Here is a 20,435-nt window from a genome sequence, read left to right as displayed (position 1 = left end):
CCTGCCTTACGTCGTCTTCGCCTACAACACCGCAGTGCAGGAGACCACCCAGATGACGCCTTTTAGGCTCGTCCATGGCAGGGATGTCACGACCACGCTAGACGCCATGCTGCCAAACGTTACAGAAGAAGAGAACGTCGACGTTGCCGCCTACCTTCAACGCGCAGAAGAAGCTCGAAGGCTTGCCCGATTACGGATCAAAGATCAGCAGCGGTCCGACGCCAGACGCTACAACCTACGAAGACGCAACGCGGAATACAAGCCAGGAGACCAAGTCTGGGTGTGGACGCCCATTCGCCGCCGTGGATTGAGTGAAAAGCTTTTGCGCCGCGATTTCGGCCCGTACAAGGTTCTTCGTCGGCTGGGTGAACTGGATTATGAAGTCATCCCTGACGCAATGACTGCATCCCAGCGACGCCGCGTACGACCAGAAGGTGTCCATGTAGTCCGTCTTAAGCCGTATTATGCGCGCTAAAGGCCGCTGCATTTCCATGCTCTATTTTCGCAAGATCCGTTTTTTTCCCTTACTAGTCGCATTATTTGTTTTAATGCATCGGGTCGATGCTTCTTTGAGAGGGGAGTAATGCCGCCAATATTTGCAGTGTTTGTTCGTTTTTCAAATCTGCCGCGACACCACCTTATCGCTTTGTTTGCGACGCAAGACGCGACTAGATTTATCTCGATTGATCGCAGCCAGGCAAAGCTGATTCTACGTTGTTCCGGAATGTTCTAGTAACTTTGCGCCCTTTATCTCGAATGTTCGCTATCAGCTTTAAATTGAGCACGGCCGACAGCGGCGGGCATTCTGTTCGACGACCGCCGAGCACGCTTGTCGCTTCGCCGCCGCCGAGTGATTCAGTCCATTTTGGGTGCACGTCAGCCCAATAAACAGTTCTTTTAGACGACCCTTTCGTCTGTCTCCATCGCTGCTTCGACTGCCGTCACCACTACGTGGCAATATTTAACACTCTCAATAAAAAATGAAAACAACGCTTGTGTTTCCGCAGGAGCAGCTTAGACAACTATATTTTTGACGAAGTGTGGCCCAACGTTGGCATGTGCGCCGTTTGGACAAAATTGGTATACGATGTGTCAGTCATGAGTCTTTTCGTCTGCGTGCTGTTTCTATTTAGCTCTCTGCCTTTCGACTATGCACAAATTAGATCACAAGCAAGTGCTTGCTTAGAGCAAGAGACGGCATCGTCCTTAAAATGCTTTACTGAAGAAATTTAAGCATGATACATGTTGGTTGTGAAGCTTGGCGTATGAACTTTCGGGTAACGTTCATGACGGCCAAGAACCAATATCACCACAGAAAATTACTTTGAGTGCATTTAGGAAAAACTATTATCTTTACAACTGACTGGCGCAGAAACTTTGCACTTCTCTGGAATTTTGTGCAGTCAACCGAATGGTTAGAAAAAGTACTGTTAAGGTGTCATTAAAAATCTAAAGCATAAAAACTTCCACTGACGCACTCTGGAATATAATGCTAAAACCTTTACAACGCCGCCATTAAGCACAATTTTTGGTTTAAGATGGGATGCGCTCAAAAGCTGTACATTAAATTGATGAGCGCTAAGTGTGTGATTGTACCATGCTGTTTCCAGCATAAAACTTCAGGACAGGACGGCCATTTCAAAATTTCGCAGGGAGGCCCCTGACGCCGACATCCTTCATCTGCACCGTGGGCGTCTCACTGAATCGCAGCATGACAATGCCATCGGATGGCCTTTGCGACATCATATTCTTTGATTCCATGTACAAAAACGGCATCAACAAACTCAACTACCGATCACACGACAACTTCGAATACTTCAGGCAGGTCGCCGCCGTTGACAAAGTGACCACTTATGGCGCGGGCCTCGATTTCAAGTAAGCCCTCCACTTTTTTGCGCGTTTGTGCACATAGGGGGACAAATGTCTGATTGCAATACGGCGTTTTATGGGCGCTGTGATTTTTCGTTAGTTTTGAAATAGATGTCTTCGTCATTCGCGGTCAATGTCATGGGAAGTTGGCGTTCACCTCTAATATACCATAATCTAAACCTACGCAATCTCTGTGGCGTAACACGGCCTCTCAGATTTAACAGCGTATGTTTAATGGCCAAGACTCCGAGACAGCTTATAAACAACGGCACGTGCACTTGTCAGGTAGAATCGAGAGTGAAGGTCCTCGGCGGCACCACTAGAATTGTGTGATGCTGCTGCGCTCAGTACGATGGCTACTTACTCAAAGCAATCAATTTCACTAGTGGACGGCGTAAAATATACTCAGTAATTGCTTTATTTTAAGTGTACGCATTAACCGCGCCGAATGGGCAACTGTCGCGGTGGCTGAGCGGCGGTGGCATTGTGCTCCTCAGTTAGCGGGATCGGACAGAGACCGTGACGGGAAGTTTTAAAAATGAGAGAGGAAATGCTAAAACTCCAGCTGTTTATTCCGTGCTAGTAAGTCAAAGAATGCCAGGTGGTCACAAATATTGTGCAGTCCTACAACACAACGACATTTCTTATTGCCAGTCTCTTTTATCACGGCACGGGTAGGGCCTCCATTGCGGGGATGATAATTGCTGAAATTCTACTATCCTCATGGAACGGTTGCGTCTTTTGATGCGAGAGCATTACTTGGCTCGCGAAAACCCCGCCGTCGTAAGAAACTCGCGGAAGGCACGTGTCGCAGAAACGCGGCACCCGCATGACGTCGCAACCCCTCCTGGAGCAATAGGCCGCTGGCGTTAATAGGTTCATTGTCGTTGGCATTTTTTACTTCAATTTCTTTATTCCTAATTCTCTCAAGGCCCAAGTCGGGCGTCACAAAGGGTAGTGGAGTAGATAATACATTCTACTATCAACGAAAGTGAAAACGCTGATACAAATACAATGAGTTCAATCGAAAATAATCACACAAACAAGAAATATGGTAAATTCAGAGCACCGAAACGAGCTGTAAATTAATAACTCTTATCGAAACTAGCGCCACTAGTTCCACTTCTAACTGAGCTAGGCAGGAATAAGTGGTAAAGGTAATGGTGTGGCTTCCAAAAGATCAATTATGACGGTGGTCCAGGTGGCGAGGTGGTATGTTGGTCGCTTAAGCAAGAGATCGTGAAGCGTATTATGGTAGAATATATTATTCGGAGAACACACCCGCAGGACGAAGCTGTGACACTAGAGGAAGGTGCAAAGTAGTTTTCATATTTGTGCCGTGGGCAGTACGATAATAAGTGTTAAGGTTATCACGAGCAGACAGATTCTAAATGCATTCGATAGATGCTGCTAGAACATCAAGGCCAGGCTTCGATACAGAGGCCACATGCTCATTTTTAGGACGAAAGAGTGTTTTGTAAATTTTTTTAGGGAATCAGCAGATGTTCGAAAAATTTCGTTTCTTGTAACGTAGAGTATGGTTAGAATTATTATATAGTTCACGTGCTGTCCCCCTGAAACGGCGCCTAAGTATTCAAATGACATTACTAGCTCCAGCACATTACCTTGTAGTTTATAAGAGGAATCATGGCAGTTAATTAGGGACACTTGTGCCATTGTACACTTATTAGTACTCAGAATCTTCAACCAATTCTTACAACAAGAAGCGACAGAGTTAAGGTCCTATTGAAGAATGCCTTTGTCATAAGAAGTTGTCATTCTGACAAAACTTTGACAAAAGCCGGCAGAAGCGAATGGCGTAGTTCAGGTCTGCACAGAGAAGTGTGACAGTTACTGTTCAACTTCATTTCCTTGAAAATCATTAATTTAGGATGCCGGCGTTCATTGGGTTCTTTGGCGTTCCCGTTAAGAGCGTTGTGTAAGAAAATGGCTGGGATTCAACGTGGCTTCAACCTAGTTGTAAGAACGAAAGTTCGTTTAAGCATTGTCCCCAATTTCACAAATAAAATGTCAAGATCAAGGGTCAAGGTCAGAGTTCAAGGCCAGGTACCCAATGGTCATAGTCATATGATGACGTGGTCAGGCTACCGTAGCTTGGGTCATACCACCACGCAGTTGAGTTCGGTTTGGCTTAGCGCGGTATTGAAGGTCATTGTCTACGTAGCTCCCGCTGTCTGAAATCAAATATCAAGGTCAAGGGCGACGGGTAAATGTGAAGGGTCAAGGTCAAGCACCCCAATGGTAATAGCCATATTATCACGGGGCTATGCTACAATAGCTTGGGTCATACCACCACACAGTTAAGTTCGGTCTGACCTTGTGAGGCATTGAAGGTCATTGTCTCATCCACATCGAAATCTGATATTGAACACCGAGGAGGGGATGTCTCGCTCTAAAACGCGCCACGCAAGCGACGTCACTTCCTGGAGAAATATATAATAATTGGTTTTGGGAGGAAAGGAAATGGCGCAGTATCTGTCTCATATATCGTTGGACACCTGAACCGCGCCGTAAGGGAAGGGTAAAGGAGGGAGTGAAAGGAGAAAGGAAGAGAGAGGTGCCGTAGTGGAGGGCTCCGGAATAATTTCGACCACCTGGGGATCTTTAACGTGCACTGACATCGCACAGCACACGGGCGCCTTAGCGTTTTTCCTCCATAAAAACGCAGCCGCCGCGGTCGGGTTCGAACCCGGGAACTCCGGATCAGTAGTCGAGCGCCCTAACCACTGAGCCACCGCGGCGGGGGGGGGGGGGGGGAGGGGGGGGAGGGGGGGAGAAATACGCCGCTGGAGTTCTGTGGCGTTAAGGTTGACAACGTCGTGGCAGAAACGCGGCACTGAAGCAAACGATACGGTTGAGGCGCCAACGAGAAATGACACATGCCCTCTCATTTACTAATAATCAGAATTGCTTGGGTGCCCTCATAATGTTTTGGCAGTAATTAAGTAGCCTGTGTAAATAGAGGAGCGCCCACCAGACTTATAAATGGGCGTGTGCGGGTGCGCCTACGCAATATGTTCTCGGGACCGCGATGTTGCCGTTCACAATACGTTTATGCGCGGTATTCAGAAGTCTGAGTGACGCCATATCACGACAGTTCACTGCCCTTCCTTTCGACGGCTTGGTGCCACACAGTATGGCACATAGTTTGATACAAGCAGAAGAAAACAAGAGAGTAGGAAAACAGCTGAAAAACTGACAATCAATTTATTATTGTGCTCAGTTTCTTTACGAAAGAACTTTCCAGATGTCAAAAATTACGACTGATTTTAATTTTGTAGTTCCTACGAGATTGGACTACTCCAAAATTATCGTCAGATGGTCTTAGGCTTTTCTGTACATATTAATTAATTTTTTATACTTTAATTTTTACGATTAATGACCCTAGCCAGGCCACTGTTTCTACACGCGATGAACCCCCTTGTAAACGAGGGTGGCCGCCAACCATGTCGAGCCTTCGATAGGCGACTTGGTGACGCCTCTTACGCTCTTGCTTCTGTTTTGGGGGCTGTTTGCTAGGCTGGTATGTAATGATTGGATATTAAGAAATAAAAGGCACGGTAACTGTCTCACTTCTCAGGTGACACCTAAACTGCGTGGTGCGGGAAGGTGTGAGTGAAAGAAGAAAGAGAGAGAAGCGCCGCAGCGGAGAGCTCCGCGATGACTTCGACCTCCTGCCGCGGTGGTTCAGTAGTAAGGGCGCTTGGCTACTGAGCCGGATTTCCCGGGTTCGAACCCTACCGCGGCAGCCGTGTTTCGATGGAGGCAAAACTGAAAAGGCGTCCGTGTCCTGTGCTATGCCAAGCGCGCGTTGAAGATCCCCGGCATGCGCAAACTATTCCACCTGCTCATGCTCGCAGTCCCTCGCTGAGCGGCGTTTTTTTCCCTGTCTGAAAAGTTCAGAGCTCGTATCGAACGGAGCGCTCCCGGTGGCGTCTCCTGTTTAAGCCGCTGTTTCTGTAATGTTGTAGTGATCACCCGCCCGGCTGCCGGCTGGCTGTGGGAATGCAGCGCTGTGGACGGATCCTCGACGGTGGCTCTCTTGTTAGGGCGCTAGACTACTGGGCCGGAGTACCCGTCTTCGAACCCTACCGCGGCTGCCGCGTGTCGACGAAGGTGAAACGCAAAAGACCCTCATGTGCGGGAGATGTGATTGCATCTTAAAAATCTCCAATTGGTATAAATGATTCCACATTGTCCGCTACGGCACCTATTTCCCTCTTTTTCTTTAACTCCCACTTAACTCCCATCCCTCAAGGCTCGGTTGAGGTGTCCGCCGAGATGTGAGACAGATACTGCGCCATTTCCTTTCCACAAAAACCACTCATTAATTTGTGGAGGGTATGCCGACAGTCGGCGATATTTGGGCTACTTCCAGCAGAGTCTTCCGCACCGAGCTCCCCGTGTGCATAGATATTCAGGAATACATTCTGACGCAAAGTAAGATAATGTTAAAGCAGAGAATACATTTTACTACTGGCAGTGAGCTCCGCCTCTGGTGCAATCGGTTGACGCTTGTGTCGATTGTGCGCTCGCGGTGGGATCACGTGGCTCCTGTTTACTGCGACACCTTTCGATGTTTAACAGATTGTGTGGGTTTTTTGGGACCTTTGCGTTTTCCGGCCTATTTCTTCTATGATCATGTTACTCATTTTCACCGTTTGTCTTCGCGGTCTTGAAATTCAATTTCGGCGGCGCTTTTTAGTTCAGCTTCTCCGTGTGCTTCTAGTGAATTAAGGTTTCGTTCAGGATGAAAGACGCGTTGGTAGTGGGTGGCGTTTGGGGAAGGGGAATTGATTTACAGGTTATGAATTAATGGTGAAGGTGGTCAGGGGTGAGGCGAGGAGGTGGGAAGGTGACTTGGGCTTCTGGGGTGTGTAAGCTTCATCCTATGAGGCTAAGACAAACGCCGACACTTTCGCATTTTGATAGTGATACTGCAGTCGCAGTAAAAACTGCCATTGCTCATTTTTGTAGGGTAAGTGGCAGAAGTCAGCGCGAGCTTAGTCGGCGTGTGTCGTACACTTACGAGTGTCCAAACGTTCTGTCACACATCTAAAGTTCAAGTTCCTGCTCTGCCCTCTGCCGCGAACCCGGTCCAGAAGCAGCAGATGATTTCGATACCGCGTCGTTAACCACAGCCTCGGCAACCACGGCATCTACGACAGTGGAAACCACCGTATTTGCTATTCTCGAAAGCATTCTTGCCCTGTAGAAATAGTCTTTCCTAACTAAGCAACTCAGCGCTCTTTCAGGTGCAGTGCGACAAGCTTTTAGGGACACACGGGCTGGAAATGCGGATTGACCACACAAACACGTGACGTCACAATTCTTTCATGCTTATTATATACTATCTGCCCATTTTGTCTATCATCATGTGCAACGACATTGCACCTAGATAACATTCATGTTCACCAGGCCGAGAGTAAAAGGCCCTCACGTCTACACTGGCGTATACCATGGTGAACGACCATAAACACCACACAGTGCGTGCATGGTGGCATTTGTGGATGATTAAGTCATTAGTGCTGCCCGTGTGCACCTGTAACAACAGGATGGAGAAGAACGACTGCTATGTTAAGCTGACCGCCTCGAAAGAATTGACCAGATTACCGGAATCTATTCGAGCGAACTTCACCTGGAAAGTAATACAGGTCGGAATTAACTTCGATGACGGTAGAGCCCAGCTGTATTGTGCAAAAACGTTCTCGTACAACAAACACTGCTGCGTAGACTCATCTACGACAACATTCTTGCCGCTTTTTGTCTTCAAATTTTATCCGTCTGGTTTCCATCCACCGGTTGAAAGATGCAGTTCTAGAACTAGCATCAGTGCACAATGGGCTGCTTAAGCAGGGGTTCACAAACTTCTTATTTTCTCTTTATTGTAAAGGTCAGTGAACGATATTGTGAATTAGGGTTAGTTCACGACATTGTCAGTTTCAGTTGGGCCAACAACGCAAGGTTTTAAGTTCTCACCAACAATATTGTTGCGAAGGCAGCCACTCACTACATCCGGAAGGAAATAGTTGTAACACCAGGCAGCGCAAGTCAGCAGAAGTTTCCTGCGCGTGCGCAGTGAGGGGACGCCGTACGAGGCCCTCTGTTCAAGTATCGGCGTGAGGGCCCGCGGTGTCAGCGAGGTGGACGCACGCCTGCCGCGTCGGGACCAAGTAGCGGGTGCGCACTGGCGTGGCGAAAGTCTCTATCGCCCGGCACTCGACATGGAACGACCAGTTTTACCCACCTCTGAATATTTCACACGCTGTATTCCTATGATCTAACATAATTGCGTCGACATCAGTGGAACCTTCTTCGAGTAATGCTTCCAATCGCCTAGGACGCGACTGCTTTCGGAAAGGACATGCGTGACTTTTACCACGGATGTGGACCGACGGCACGCTGAGGTGAGACCTGTGTCCGCAGAATAGCGACAGCAAGACCGTCTTCGCAAGCCTAAAAAAGGGTTAGTGTACGTACATTGTTGCTGCGGCGTAGTCTAGGTGTAGCACGGATTATACACCGCTGCTTTTTACACACAAGGCTACGTTAGTACGAGGCTGGGATATTTATGTTATATGACGTTTGAAGGCGAAGAGGTGGCAGACGAAGAAGAACAAACAGCCCAAACGATGCTACGATATGATGCGCCCAATCTCCGCGAGCAGTATTAGGAGTATGTATATCAGCCCCCCTTTTACATCCCTTCTCACCTCAATAGCCTAACGAGTACTTCGGTTTTGGCGGTCTTAAATGCCAGAGGTAGCATAAGAGGGTTCTCACATAGCTTGCGCCTTCGGCATTAGATCACGCCCCACGTGACACTGGCGGTGATACAGGGCGTACCACATCCGCCGCTTTAGACGAGGGCGGCGCTGGTGAACACTCTTAAGATTGGGTTACATGCCACGTATACCGGATGTTCGTTTTACCTCTTTGCAGATCGTTATTTTAAACCGTGCGAGAGATAAGTCGGCGCGGTCAGTGCAGGTGGATTGTTCTGCAAACATTACATCCGTGATCGAGCTCAGTAGTTAAATGGTTAATTAACTTTTTTATTCTTTTTTTAGGGTCCATCATTTTATTAAGAAATAGAAGGCCGTCGAAATTAAAGCTTAGTCCAGATCTTAATTTTTTTTTATCGGCAATGCAGTTCGAAATACTGAACGCCCAAATAACCCTTTTAGCTACTAAAGTTGGCATCCCGCAAGCACATTTTTAAAATGGCGTCGCTCGCATTTCGAACACAGAAAATACGGAAGCCGTTTTTTTTTTATTTCATGAAGTAGAAGTAGTTAACTGTATTTGCACGTCAATACTACGTCCAGCAACGCCATTTTAAAAATGTGCATTGCGGGAAACCATATTTACCAACTAAAAAATGTGCATTTCTTATGCTAAATATTTCGAAATGCATTGCCGTAAAGAAAATTTAGAAATTTTACCCAGCGTCTATGTTGACAGCCTTTAATTTCTTGATATAATGTTTGGCCTTGAATTCAAAAGTAAAGAAGTGTTTTATTCTTCTGCTTCTTAATCAATTATCTTGGCGATTGTATATTTTTACTATTTATCTCCTATTTATCAAAACACACAAATTAAAAAAAAAATAATTCCCTTGTATTCCTTGGTTTCGCCGGCTGTTCCCTTCCTTCACCTCGAGTTTGTTCAGCTGACACATTGCTTAAAGACCTTTAATTAGTAAACGTGCAACTCTTGCGACTTCTGTTAATGTAAAGGCCTACTGCAAGATAGAGAGCAAAAATAAGTTCCTGCTGCAGTTAGCTAGAAGGTAAAGACTTTCACACATGCCATACTCGCTACATGGTACACTGGGGTGTTTTGTTTATGAACAAGTAATTAAAGAATCTAGATTCTGTTGAAAGTAATTCTAATGCACTTCTACACCTTATATAAAAATAGCATGATGTGTTATTTATTTATTAGATACCAGCATGGCCTTGCAGCATTACAGACGGGAGGGGAGGGGGGGGGGGTAAAAAGTGGAAAGAGGAATTCAAAACAGAGCGCACAAACAAAAGCTACAAGTTCATACGAAACTTATCAGGCATTCAAAGCGTTAAAAATGGAACCGACTTCAGACGGCAAACTGTTCCATATGCGGACCGTCCGTGCAAACAAGGAATAACGATAGAGGTTACTGTGGAAATAATATTCTTGAAACATGAGAAGAACGTCTCGTGTTTTTCGCAGTCTAAACCTGTGTGTAAGTGATAAATACTGCGCAAGAGTTTAAAAGAAGGCTCTTCCCGGATGCATTTCAACTCACTCCATCGAAGAGTACGTTTGGTGCTGATGACGCTCAACTTTTTGTCATAGTTCGCAATTACACAATGCACTGACCTGTTTGGCGGTTTCTTACGTTTGCTCATTTCCTTTCGCATAATAAGGGCCCCCGCATGCGCAACCATCTTCGTGGACTGAGAGGAAGTGTGTGATATATAACTGCTGCTTGATATTACTAGGCAAGTGACTGAAATTGCGGCGCAAAACATCCGGAAGGAAGGCAGCTTTATTCACAACACATCTCTTTATGTGTCCATTGAAAATCTGAGATAAAAGTATATTTAAATATTCTATTTGCTGGGCGGTCTTCAGTGTAGTATTATTTACTGTGTATTCTTGTGGCCGGTCATACCTATTTCTAGTAAACCTGACATGTATAAACTTTTTAGTGTTAGGCGACGTTTTCCACTTTGTGCACCAAGCTTCTATATTATGCAGGTCAGTCTGCGTGCCATCAAGAACGCTAACATCTGTTATAACTCTAAGAAATGCAATCTTCAGCAAACATGCGAAATGATGAACATATACCTGATGTGATGTCATTAATATGTGACAAAAACGAAAATGAACTCAACCTTGAAGTTTGGGGTACCCCAGAAGTTAATGGGACGTATGCTTAAAATTGACTATTAACAACAAATTAGCTCCGTAGAAGCACGTCTTCATTTATCCACTTAAGTGTGAATTCGTCCAGGTTGTAAATAAGCAATTTTGAAAGAAGACGGCTGTAACACACTGCATCAAACGCCTTATTAATATTCAAGAATATACAGTCCACTATCAATTTTTTGTCAATTGCCACAGCGACTAATAGGAAGAACTAACTTAACTGTATTGCGCAAGAAAATCTGCCCCAGAAACAGTGCTGACACAGATTAAGAACGTTCTTTGTTTAATTGTGTTATTATGCAACTGTAAAGAACGCGATTCATAACCTTACATGTCAAACTAGTTAGCGAAACGGGCCTACAGATAGCAACTTAATTTCTTGAAACACTTTGTGCACCGGCACGACACGTGCTATCCTCCAGTCTGCCGGCAACTTGGAAATAACCGTGCAAAGTACTCTGACAGTGTCCACGAACAGTTCCTGAACATTTCCGCAGGATTATCATCTGGATCAAAAGCTTTAGATCCATCAACGTCACACTTCACTTTTTGCATACCCGACAGAGAAAACGTAACAGGGGAAATATGGCAAATGTCAATTTTGAAGCATCAAAGCGATGATAATCAGAAAGAGCAAATATACAGCTAAAAAATATTGGCTAAATTCTGCTTTTTCATGGTCTTCGTTCACTATTTTGGTGTTATTTATTAGCGCTGCAATGCAGTGGTTTTCCTCAGCCTTCGACGAATGTATATCCAAAATTCATTCGAGTAGGGAAGAGGCTTGTACCAAACATTATGAAAATGCTGTCTCCGATTTAAATCGCTTCAAAATCTTCCCCAGTCATAGTGCGCTGGTGAACCATCACATTTTATTAATTTTTTTCTAGAGGCCATATTTTTAGCACATCAGGGAGCAGTTTATCGCGCATATGCGTTGACTAAAAAATGTGGGATGGAACAAAAGCATCTCGGAGTTGCAGCAGCTTGCTCTTGAATACATGACGTAATTCATTGGTGTTAAATTCGCCAGCCACGCCCCTACTACGATTGCCTTCTCTTGGAATCCACTCCGTTACCCTCAAAGATTCGTGAACTGTTTTTCAAAAATTCTGAACGACGTGTGTATTTGGAATTGTGAACCTTCATTCTATAGTATACCTTGGTTCGTTTCATCGTCCGGGTTCAGTGAATATCAATTAAACTAAATTTTAGATTTGCAGCGCGCGTTCCCCTTAACTCTACAGCAAACGTCATCTTAAGCCAATCTAAGGGTTCTGTCGTAAACTCAACACGGTTGCTTAGCGAGGCCTGTTGAACCATAGTCGACAGATGTCACAGCATTATGTGGACTCGAATGTGTGTAAAATTGACGTCGTCACTCCAGGTAATTAAAAAATGGCCGATCTTCCCGACCAGCACCATCGCAGGCTAGAACGGGGTCTGCTGTTTCGCTGACACATGTGCGAAAACATGGCCTGCGCGCCCACTGGTCCCCGCTTGCGAACTCCAGCCCACTGCAAGCTGGGAGACACGGAGCAGCGAGCACTATGCGCTGCTAGATTCAAGCCCGCCCGCAGCTGGTTTAACACTAGTTCGTACCACAAAATACAAAAAAAGCGTTAGATATCCCTGTGGCTACCCGCATGGGAGGAATGCGAAAGCATTGACGCCTTTCGACACTCGTCAGCTCTCTTTGCCCCTCTTTGATTCTCATTGCTCCTCTTAGGGCCTTCAAATCTGGCGCCATGGTTCCTTTATGTATGAAGAAAAAGGAACGCCGACCAAAAGGTTGTTGTTTAAAACGAAGACGTTTCAGCTTCCATACGGAAGCCTTGTTCACTGGGCGGAAAGCCCAAAGCATAAAGCTTAAGTGCGTCGCAGTAATCGCCCCAAGCATCTTGCGTACGTAGGCGGGAGATTGCTTGCGTTGTGGTTAAGGGTTTTGTCTGTTGTTTCGATTATCAGGGATTCCAGATATCGACGTGACAGCCAATTCTTTTATCTTGCGATGACTGATGCTTCTTCCCAAGCTATATTGTGCGTCGCGGCTTCCACGTGTTCCGCAAGTGCATTAGATGCAATCTTTTTGTTCCTGACGTCGTTCTTGTGGTCCCTCAATCGCCTTTCGAAATTCCCGCTCTCGCCGATATAGCAGTAGTCGCAGTCTGCGCAGGGAATCTTATAGATGACGCCAGGAAACTTCTCTTTCTTTATCTTGTCTTTGGCGGCCACCAGCTCATGCCTCAGCTTGCACGCAGGAACGTGAGCGACGTGCACACCGTAAGTGCGCAGAACTCGAGCCAAAGAATCGCTCACGCCCGGCACATATGGGAAAGCGGCTCGGGCTCGGCAAGGAGGACCAACTGGTTCTGATGGGCGTGAAGACCGTTGAAGAACAGAATCCACGAAGTGCTTGGGGTAGCCGCATTCACTCAATTCTCGGCGCACTTGGCGTAGGTCAGCAGCCCGATCTTCTGGCCTTGGGCAGATGTTTTTGGCACGTCGGACGAGGGAAGCCACGACGGAGCGTTTGTGGGAAACCGGGTGGACAGAATTAAATTGAGATACCGGCCTGTGTGGGTTTCTTTTCTATAAAATTTGAAAGAAAGGCTGTTTCCACGGCGTTCTACCAAAACGTCCAGAAAAGGAAGACGGCGTGCAGCCTCCTCCTCTACAGTGAATTGAATGGAATCTTCCATGCTATTGATGTGATCTGTGAAAGGACCTAACACATTCTTTTTGATTATACACAAACAATCGTCGACGTAACGCACAAAAACCTTTGGGCGCGGTTCGAAGGTAGCCAGTGCGTGAGCATCTATTGCTTCCATGGTAAGGTTTGCGGTTGTCACCGATATAGATGCGCCCATAGCAGTGCCACGAACTTGTCTATAGACTGTACCCCGGAAAACAAAATAAGTGTTCTCAAGGCAGAACTGCAACAGCTTAAGAAGATCCGATGCTTCGATAGGAGTTCTTTCACACAATCCGTCGTCATTCTGCAGCGCTGAGCGGCACACCTCCACAGCTCAACACCTCCACCACGGGTACGCTGGTGAACAGCGATTTCACATCAAAGGACACCATGACCTCGTCCTCCTCCACCGTGACATCACGTACTTTTTCAACAAAATCGAAAGAGTCACGTATGAAAGTCGAGCCCTTTCCAATGAGTGGCGCAAAAACCTTGTGTAAGTAGCCCGACAAGCGGTATAAGGGCGACCGTGTAAAGTCAACTATTAGTCGCATCGGGACGTTTGGTTTATGGATTTTCGGGAGACCATACAAGGCGGGAGCTGACCCATTGTGGCAGAGGAGCTTGAAATAAAGTGACTTGTGGTCCGGTGGAACAGATAGGAAGACGTCAGTCAAAAGAATCTGCAAGTTTCTACCTTGAGCGTAGGGTCCCGCTTCAGCAGCAAGTACGTACTGTCGTCCTGCAGAAGGCCAGTCATTTTCTCAACGTAGTCGTTGCTTCTCCAAGATGACGGTAGCGTTGCCTTTGTCAGCGGTAAGTATTATAATGTCCGTGTTTTTACGCAAAAAGAATGCGTTAGGTCTTTTCACAAATCACATCAATAGCATGGAAGATTCCATTCAATTCACTGTAGAGGAGGAGGCTGCACGCCGTCTTCCTTTTCTGGACGTTTTGGTGGAACGCCGTGGAAACCGCCTTTCTTTCAAAGTCTATAGAAGAGAAACCCACACAGGCCGGTATCTTCATTTTAATTCTGTCCACCCGGTTTCCCACAAACGCTCCGTCGTGGCTTCCCTCGTCCGACGTGCCAAAAACATCTGCCCAAGGCCAGAAGATCGGGCTGCTGACCTACGCCAAGTGCGCCGAGAATTGAGTGAATGCGGCTACCCCAAGCACTTCGTGGATTCTGTTCTTCAACGGTCTTCACGCCCATCAGAACCAGTTGGTCCTCCTTGCCGAGCCCGAGCCGCTTTCCCATATGTGCCGGGCGTGAGCGAGTCTTTGGCTCGAGTTCTGCGCACTTACGGTGTGCACGTCGCTCACGTTCCTGCGTGCAAGCTGAGGCATGAGCTGGTGGCCGCCAAAGACAAGATAAAGAAAGAGAAGTTTCCTGGCGTCATCTATAAGATTCCCTGCGCAGACTGCAACTACTGCTATATCGGCGAGAGCGGGAATTTCGAAAGGCGATTGAGGGACCACAAGAACGACGTCAGGAACAAAAAGATTGCATCTAATGCACTTGCGGAACACGTGGAAGCCGCGACGCACAATATAGCTTGGGAAGAAGCATCCGTCATCGCAAGAGAAAAGAATTGGCTGTCACGTCGATGTCTGGAATCCCTGATAATCCAAACAACAGACAAAACCCTTAACCACAACGCAGGGAATCTCCCGCCTACGTACGCAAGATGCTTGGGGCGATTACTGCGACGCACTTAAGCTTTATGCTTTGGGCTTTCCGCCCAGTGATCAAGGCTTCCGTATGGAAGCCGGAACGTCTTCGTTTTAAACAACAACCTTTTGGTCGGCGTTCCTTTTTCTTCATACATGAATCTTCTACCCGACCAGACGAGTTTTCGTCAGACTTTAGATTTCCTAGTTGCTTTAACGTTCACTTACTATATACTCGTCCAGCCTAGTCAACCTTCTATTGACGTTTGCGTCTAATTAACTAATTATTTTATGTCAAACACACTGTTTTGTCCGATTAATTGTCACTCTTCAAGCACATTTCAATTGATTCAAACTTCATTTTCACTTCTTTGCCTATTTTTCCAATATTTTGCCGTCCACAGCTATATTCCCGTTCACTCACTACATCGACGTCCGCGCTCTGTCGACTTTTTTACATTATTGGCTCTAGTTAATTACCTTTTCATCATATTGACATCAAAAGTTTTGCGCATCATCCTAACATCGTCCCCTGTCGGTCACAATCATTCGTTTGATGCTACCTGTTCTAAGAACGTCACAAGCTCTGCGGACACGTTTTGGTGACGCGTTTTGGTGACACGATCCCGTCGTCATAGCCTAGAAAGGCTTTCGCATTAATAACTATGATATTGGAAAGACTGCCTGCTTTACTTTAGCGACGGCAAAGCATGCATCCCCAAGTGGCTAGCTTTCTTCAACGGCGTTGGACGTGGGCACCCCAGGCGACGAACTGCGCTGCTGTCTGGCTGCCTGGCTGTCTCCAGGCCTGCACCGAAGCCGCAGGCGACGGTGCTTAGGAAGTCGGCTGCGTTACAATAAAGTGCAGTTTCTTTGCATCGCTTTACTGTAAACAGCATCGTCTCACAACAAAAATTGCTGATGGCCTAGGTCTGTTAGGCGAGGATATACGTAGCGAAAGCGCGGCGACTTCTGCATCGGAAGAGTGCATTCACTAGATGCGCCTTTATTCATGGTCAAAGCTTTAGACGTCGTGGCGGAGTGGTAGCGTTTCCGCCTCAGACGGCAAAGGCCCTCATTCAATTCCGAGCCCCGGCAAAGGTTGTTTTTTTAAGCGAAAACTTTACTACACAAGCCCGCGAGCCATTTTGCCTCGTCGCGCACTTAAGCCATATGCCATATGCTGTGCTCCGTTAGAGTGTACTAGAGACTCTAGCTCCGTGGCCGACGAACGGCCTTGAGCCGCCATTGCCTAGCAACACCACCGCTGCGCTCCAACAGATGGCGCCGCCGTCGACGCCGCTGCCGTCGCCGCTCGCTCCACCACATGGGCTCCGCTGGAGTAGACGGAGAGGTGTCGGTCGGCTCGCGGGCTATATATATATATATATATATATATATATATATATATATATATATATATATATATATATATATATATATATATATATATATATATATATATATGTGTGTGTGTGTGTGTGTGTGTGTGTGTGTGTGTGTGTGTGTGTGTGTGTGTGTGTGTGTGTGTGTGTGTGTGTGTGAGCTTCGCCTCAGTGTATTGTAGTCGTTATGCAGAGCGCGAAATAGACGCAACAAGGACAGAACGAAGCGAGGAAGAGACAACGCGCTCAAGAGACACCAGAAGAATGCACCGTACGACTTGAGGAGCGTCGTAACGAAGATGCGGCTAGATGAAGTCGTGCCACGTCCCGGAGTGACTTTTCAACTGCGGAAGAGACCGGTTTGAATACTCGAGAGCGTCGGAATGAGACACTCCGTAGACTACGTGCCAAGGAAACAAAGCTTTCGCAATTAAATATGGTTAACCAGAGCTAAACCACAGCCATTTTTTTATTCAGTGAGTTTGCGGGGGGCTTCACTGGCTCCCATACATGCCGCCACCGAATACGTTGGTTAGCGGTTAAGCGCAGGCTCTGTTAAGGCGCGTTTATTCTCCGGCGTAACGCGCGCGCTGCACGGCGACGTCACGTCGGCCAAAGTGAGACACTCTATACTCCAGCTGCGCTTGACCACCAACGCGTTCGGCGGTTTCGGCCCACTCTGACCGCACTGGCGAAGACTTGGAGCATGTCTATTTCGTGCCGAGTACGCCAGCCGCCGCCGGCCCGGCCAGACGGGTTCCGCTCCGTGGTGAGGCGCGCGTTGTGACGTCATGTGCCTCCTCGGAGCACCGCCACGGCGAAATAGCAAGTTCGCGGCCAGTAAATCTTTCGCTTTAAAAAATGTCGTCAATTTCCGCGACGCGCTGGTAGTGCAACTAGCGGGCGCCAGGCGTGCGAGCCGGAGCGAACGGCGGGGCAGCGGCAGCTACGAGGTGGTTGTGGCAAGAAATTTGCTCGTATCATAATTGTTACTTCGAGTAGCGACTCGGGATTGTTCAATAACGGTTGAAAATGATCTATTCCAGTGTTTATTATTGACGCTAAGAACGATCTTAAGCTTATTTTTATGACGCCGGCGGACGGGATTCAGGCTGGCCGACCCGCCTGCAGGCTGTGTGTGTTTCACGTTCGCACCAGAAAACCCAAAACAGCCATGCTGTCTGAAAGGCTACCTTCTACATTCAAGCAACGACAGCAGCCGAGCTTTCGGAAACGACTCCGCCTGCCGGTGCGCCGGGCGATAAACTGACGGGCTTCCTGGCTGCTCTTGTCGTTGGCTAAGCCTAGCTGGTTTCGCATCGATCCCGTAGATGAGGGGGCTTCGGAATGATCAGCGCTGTAAAAGGTACTGCTCTCCTCTCCCCCTTCACTATGAACCTGACCTATAATAAAATAGATATGCTCGATTTCCGCGACGTCTTCAGCAGCGGAGCTAACAGACGCCGGGCGATCCGAGACCCGACAGCAAAGCGGCCTGGTCGCGGCCAATATACCAGCAACTCGGTATTTGCCAACGATCGTAAAAAGTTATTCCCTTTTGGCATTAATCTGTCCCAGGGACTGTTATGGACGTGAACGAACAATAATAGTGCATTTTTCTGACGCTGGTGGGCGGCATCCAGGCTGGCTAGAGGCCAGCCCCAAGAAACGCGCCCCTACCTCACCGTGACGCTGGTGCTCTGCGTACTCGCATTCTGCCCCTTGTCGGTGCGACGCGCCGCGTGCGGCCCGTCGTTGACATCGCTTGGACGGAGGCGGCGAGCTGCTGCCGGTCGTTGGTTGCTATGTCGTTCACAACGGCGCGTCTAGCTCCCTGGAAGCAGCAGTAGTGCCGAGACCCCGCGGTACAACCACTGCCTGCGCAAGCCCTGACCGTGAGCCTCGCGAACCGGGTCGCGAAATCGACTCATCTCCATCGCAAGGAGTGGGTTGACTCCCCCCTCCCCAAATTATACCTAATGTTCTTTCACGCTTGAGGAAAGAATTTTCTGCAGAGAAGAACAGAAGCGCGAGCCGGTTACTGCTCGTGTAGCCGTACATTGCGTGCGCGCTACGGCAGTTGACTCGTTCGCATCGAGTTCATGTGAACAGAGAGTCGTCGAGTTGGTCTGACCTTGCTCCGCTCAATTCCCTAGCTCAAACCCTCGCTTTCGGGTTCATGAAACACCACCTAGATGGGACCCCACGTAAGCGAGGCTAGAGGCGCGGAAACTGGAGCCACGGACAATGGAGAAGCAAAACCGATACCGAAACCAGTTCGGGGTCAGTGACCGATGTATGTCAACGTGCTATAGCTTGACGGAGTACAATTGTGCGTGCAAATCATTGACAAACTTTTTTTTTACTTTCTATCTTTAGTATAAATTTATTATTGTAGCGCAAACAAAATTTTAAGGACACGTCTACGTTTCTAAAAGCCTTAAGATGCTTTTAGCTGGTGCACTCACGCGGTGGGTGGCCCACCACTCCTCTCGACGACCCTCTCTTTGTGGTCAGCCTCTTCACTCTCCCCTTTTTACCCCATCTCATCTCCGCCGCCGCGGTCGCAGAGTGGTTATGGCGCTCGGCTGCTGGCCCGAAAGACGCGGGTTCGATCCCTGCCGCGGCGGTCGAATTTCGATGGAGGCGAAATCCTAGAGGCCCGTGCACTGTGCGATGTCAGTGCGCGTTAGAGATTTCCAGGTGGTCGAAATTTCCGGAACCCTTCACTACGGCGCCTCTCATAGCCTGAGTCGCTTTGGGACGTTAAACACCCATAAACCAAACCAAACCAAACCATCTCATCCCATCTTTATTCCTATGTACACATTCCTATTTGCAGGCGGATTAAGTGAGCTGCAGCAAAATGGCAGACCCCTACCACTCCTCCATTTTCTGTTGATAACCGAATATATTATATTTGGTGGAAAAAATATAGTGCCAAATTTAATGCTGTTAATATCGAAAGTGGCCCTATTTTTAAATTTTCTCAATTTATATTATTTATTCTAAACATACTGCAGGCATTACAGTAGGCCAAAACAGAAGGGGCATAAAAATACAAAATTTATGCCCTAGGGGCTTGGGCGTCCGCCTCCGCTGCGGCACGTGGCTAGTTCGAAACCCGCCACCGGCAACCCACCGGTAAAAATGGGTACAAACGTCCCCCGGCCCGGCGACCGGCTTTCTCAGGGGTGTACGCTGGGATAAAACTCCACATACCCCTCGGCGCCCACGGTGGCAAATTCAGTTTCGAACACCATCAGCCTGCAAAGGTGGTTCGTCATTCAGTTGACAGGTTCAGCAGAGTGTCGAGGGTTGGAAGAAGTTTAAATGAGTTCGCTATGCGCGAGTTGAGCAGATGGGTCTCAGTCTTCGAAAAGTGTTTGGCGCTGCGCCAACAGAGAAAGAAACCCTAGGTGTTTCTCTCTAGGCCGAAGCGTGGCCTCGAGGTAGAGCATCCGCCTCGAATGCCGAAAGTACTGGATTCGATTACCAGTGCCGCCGTGTACACACCGGTTTTTTAATGGGCACAAGAATTCCCTCGGCATGGTGCTGGGCTCTTCTAGTGTGAAATACTTGGGAAAATGGTCTTAGGTCAATCAGTCGCCTTGCGGATCAGAGATAGGTTTCGCAGTCAAGCAACCCTAAATCCGCCTCGTGCGGTCGGAGCCCAACTTGTGGCCCTTTTTTTCATCTACTCAAGGTGGTGTCGAAGACCTGTTTCCCAAGAATTTCACCCTAAACAAGCCGAGCACCAGACCAGGGGAAACCATGTACCCATTGTATCCCCGTTGGGTACCCGGCGGCGCTGGGGATCGAACCCCGCACCTCCCACATGCAAACCGGATGCTCAAACGTATAAAGGGAAA

General features: G+C 47.8%; 1 protein-coding gene across 1 annotated transcript in view; it reads left to right on the top strand.

The window, feature by feature from the left end:
• The window catches only part of LOC144108704 (uncharacterized), a 227,223-nt gene that overhangs the window by 107,354 nt on the left and 99,434 nt on the right, over nt 1-20,435 (top strand). Inside the window, exon 5 of the mRNA XM_077641876.1 lies at nt 1,653-1,875. Within this exon, the coding sequence (XP_077498002.1) occupies nt 1,653-1,875 (223 nt within the window). The remainder of the gene's footprint in view (nt 1-1,652; nt 1,876-20,435) is intronic.

The sequence above is a fragment of the Amblyomma americanum genome, chromosome 10, assembly GCF_052857255.1.
Source record: "Amblyomma americanum isolate KBUSLIRL-KWMA chromosome 10, ASM5285725v1, whole genome shotgun sequence".
NCBI lineage: Eukaryota > Metazoa > Arthropoda > Arachnida > Ixodida > Ixodidae > Amblyomma > Amblyomma americanum.
This window is presented reverse-complemented; position numbering and strand designations above follow the sequence as displayed.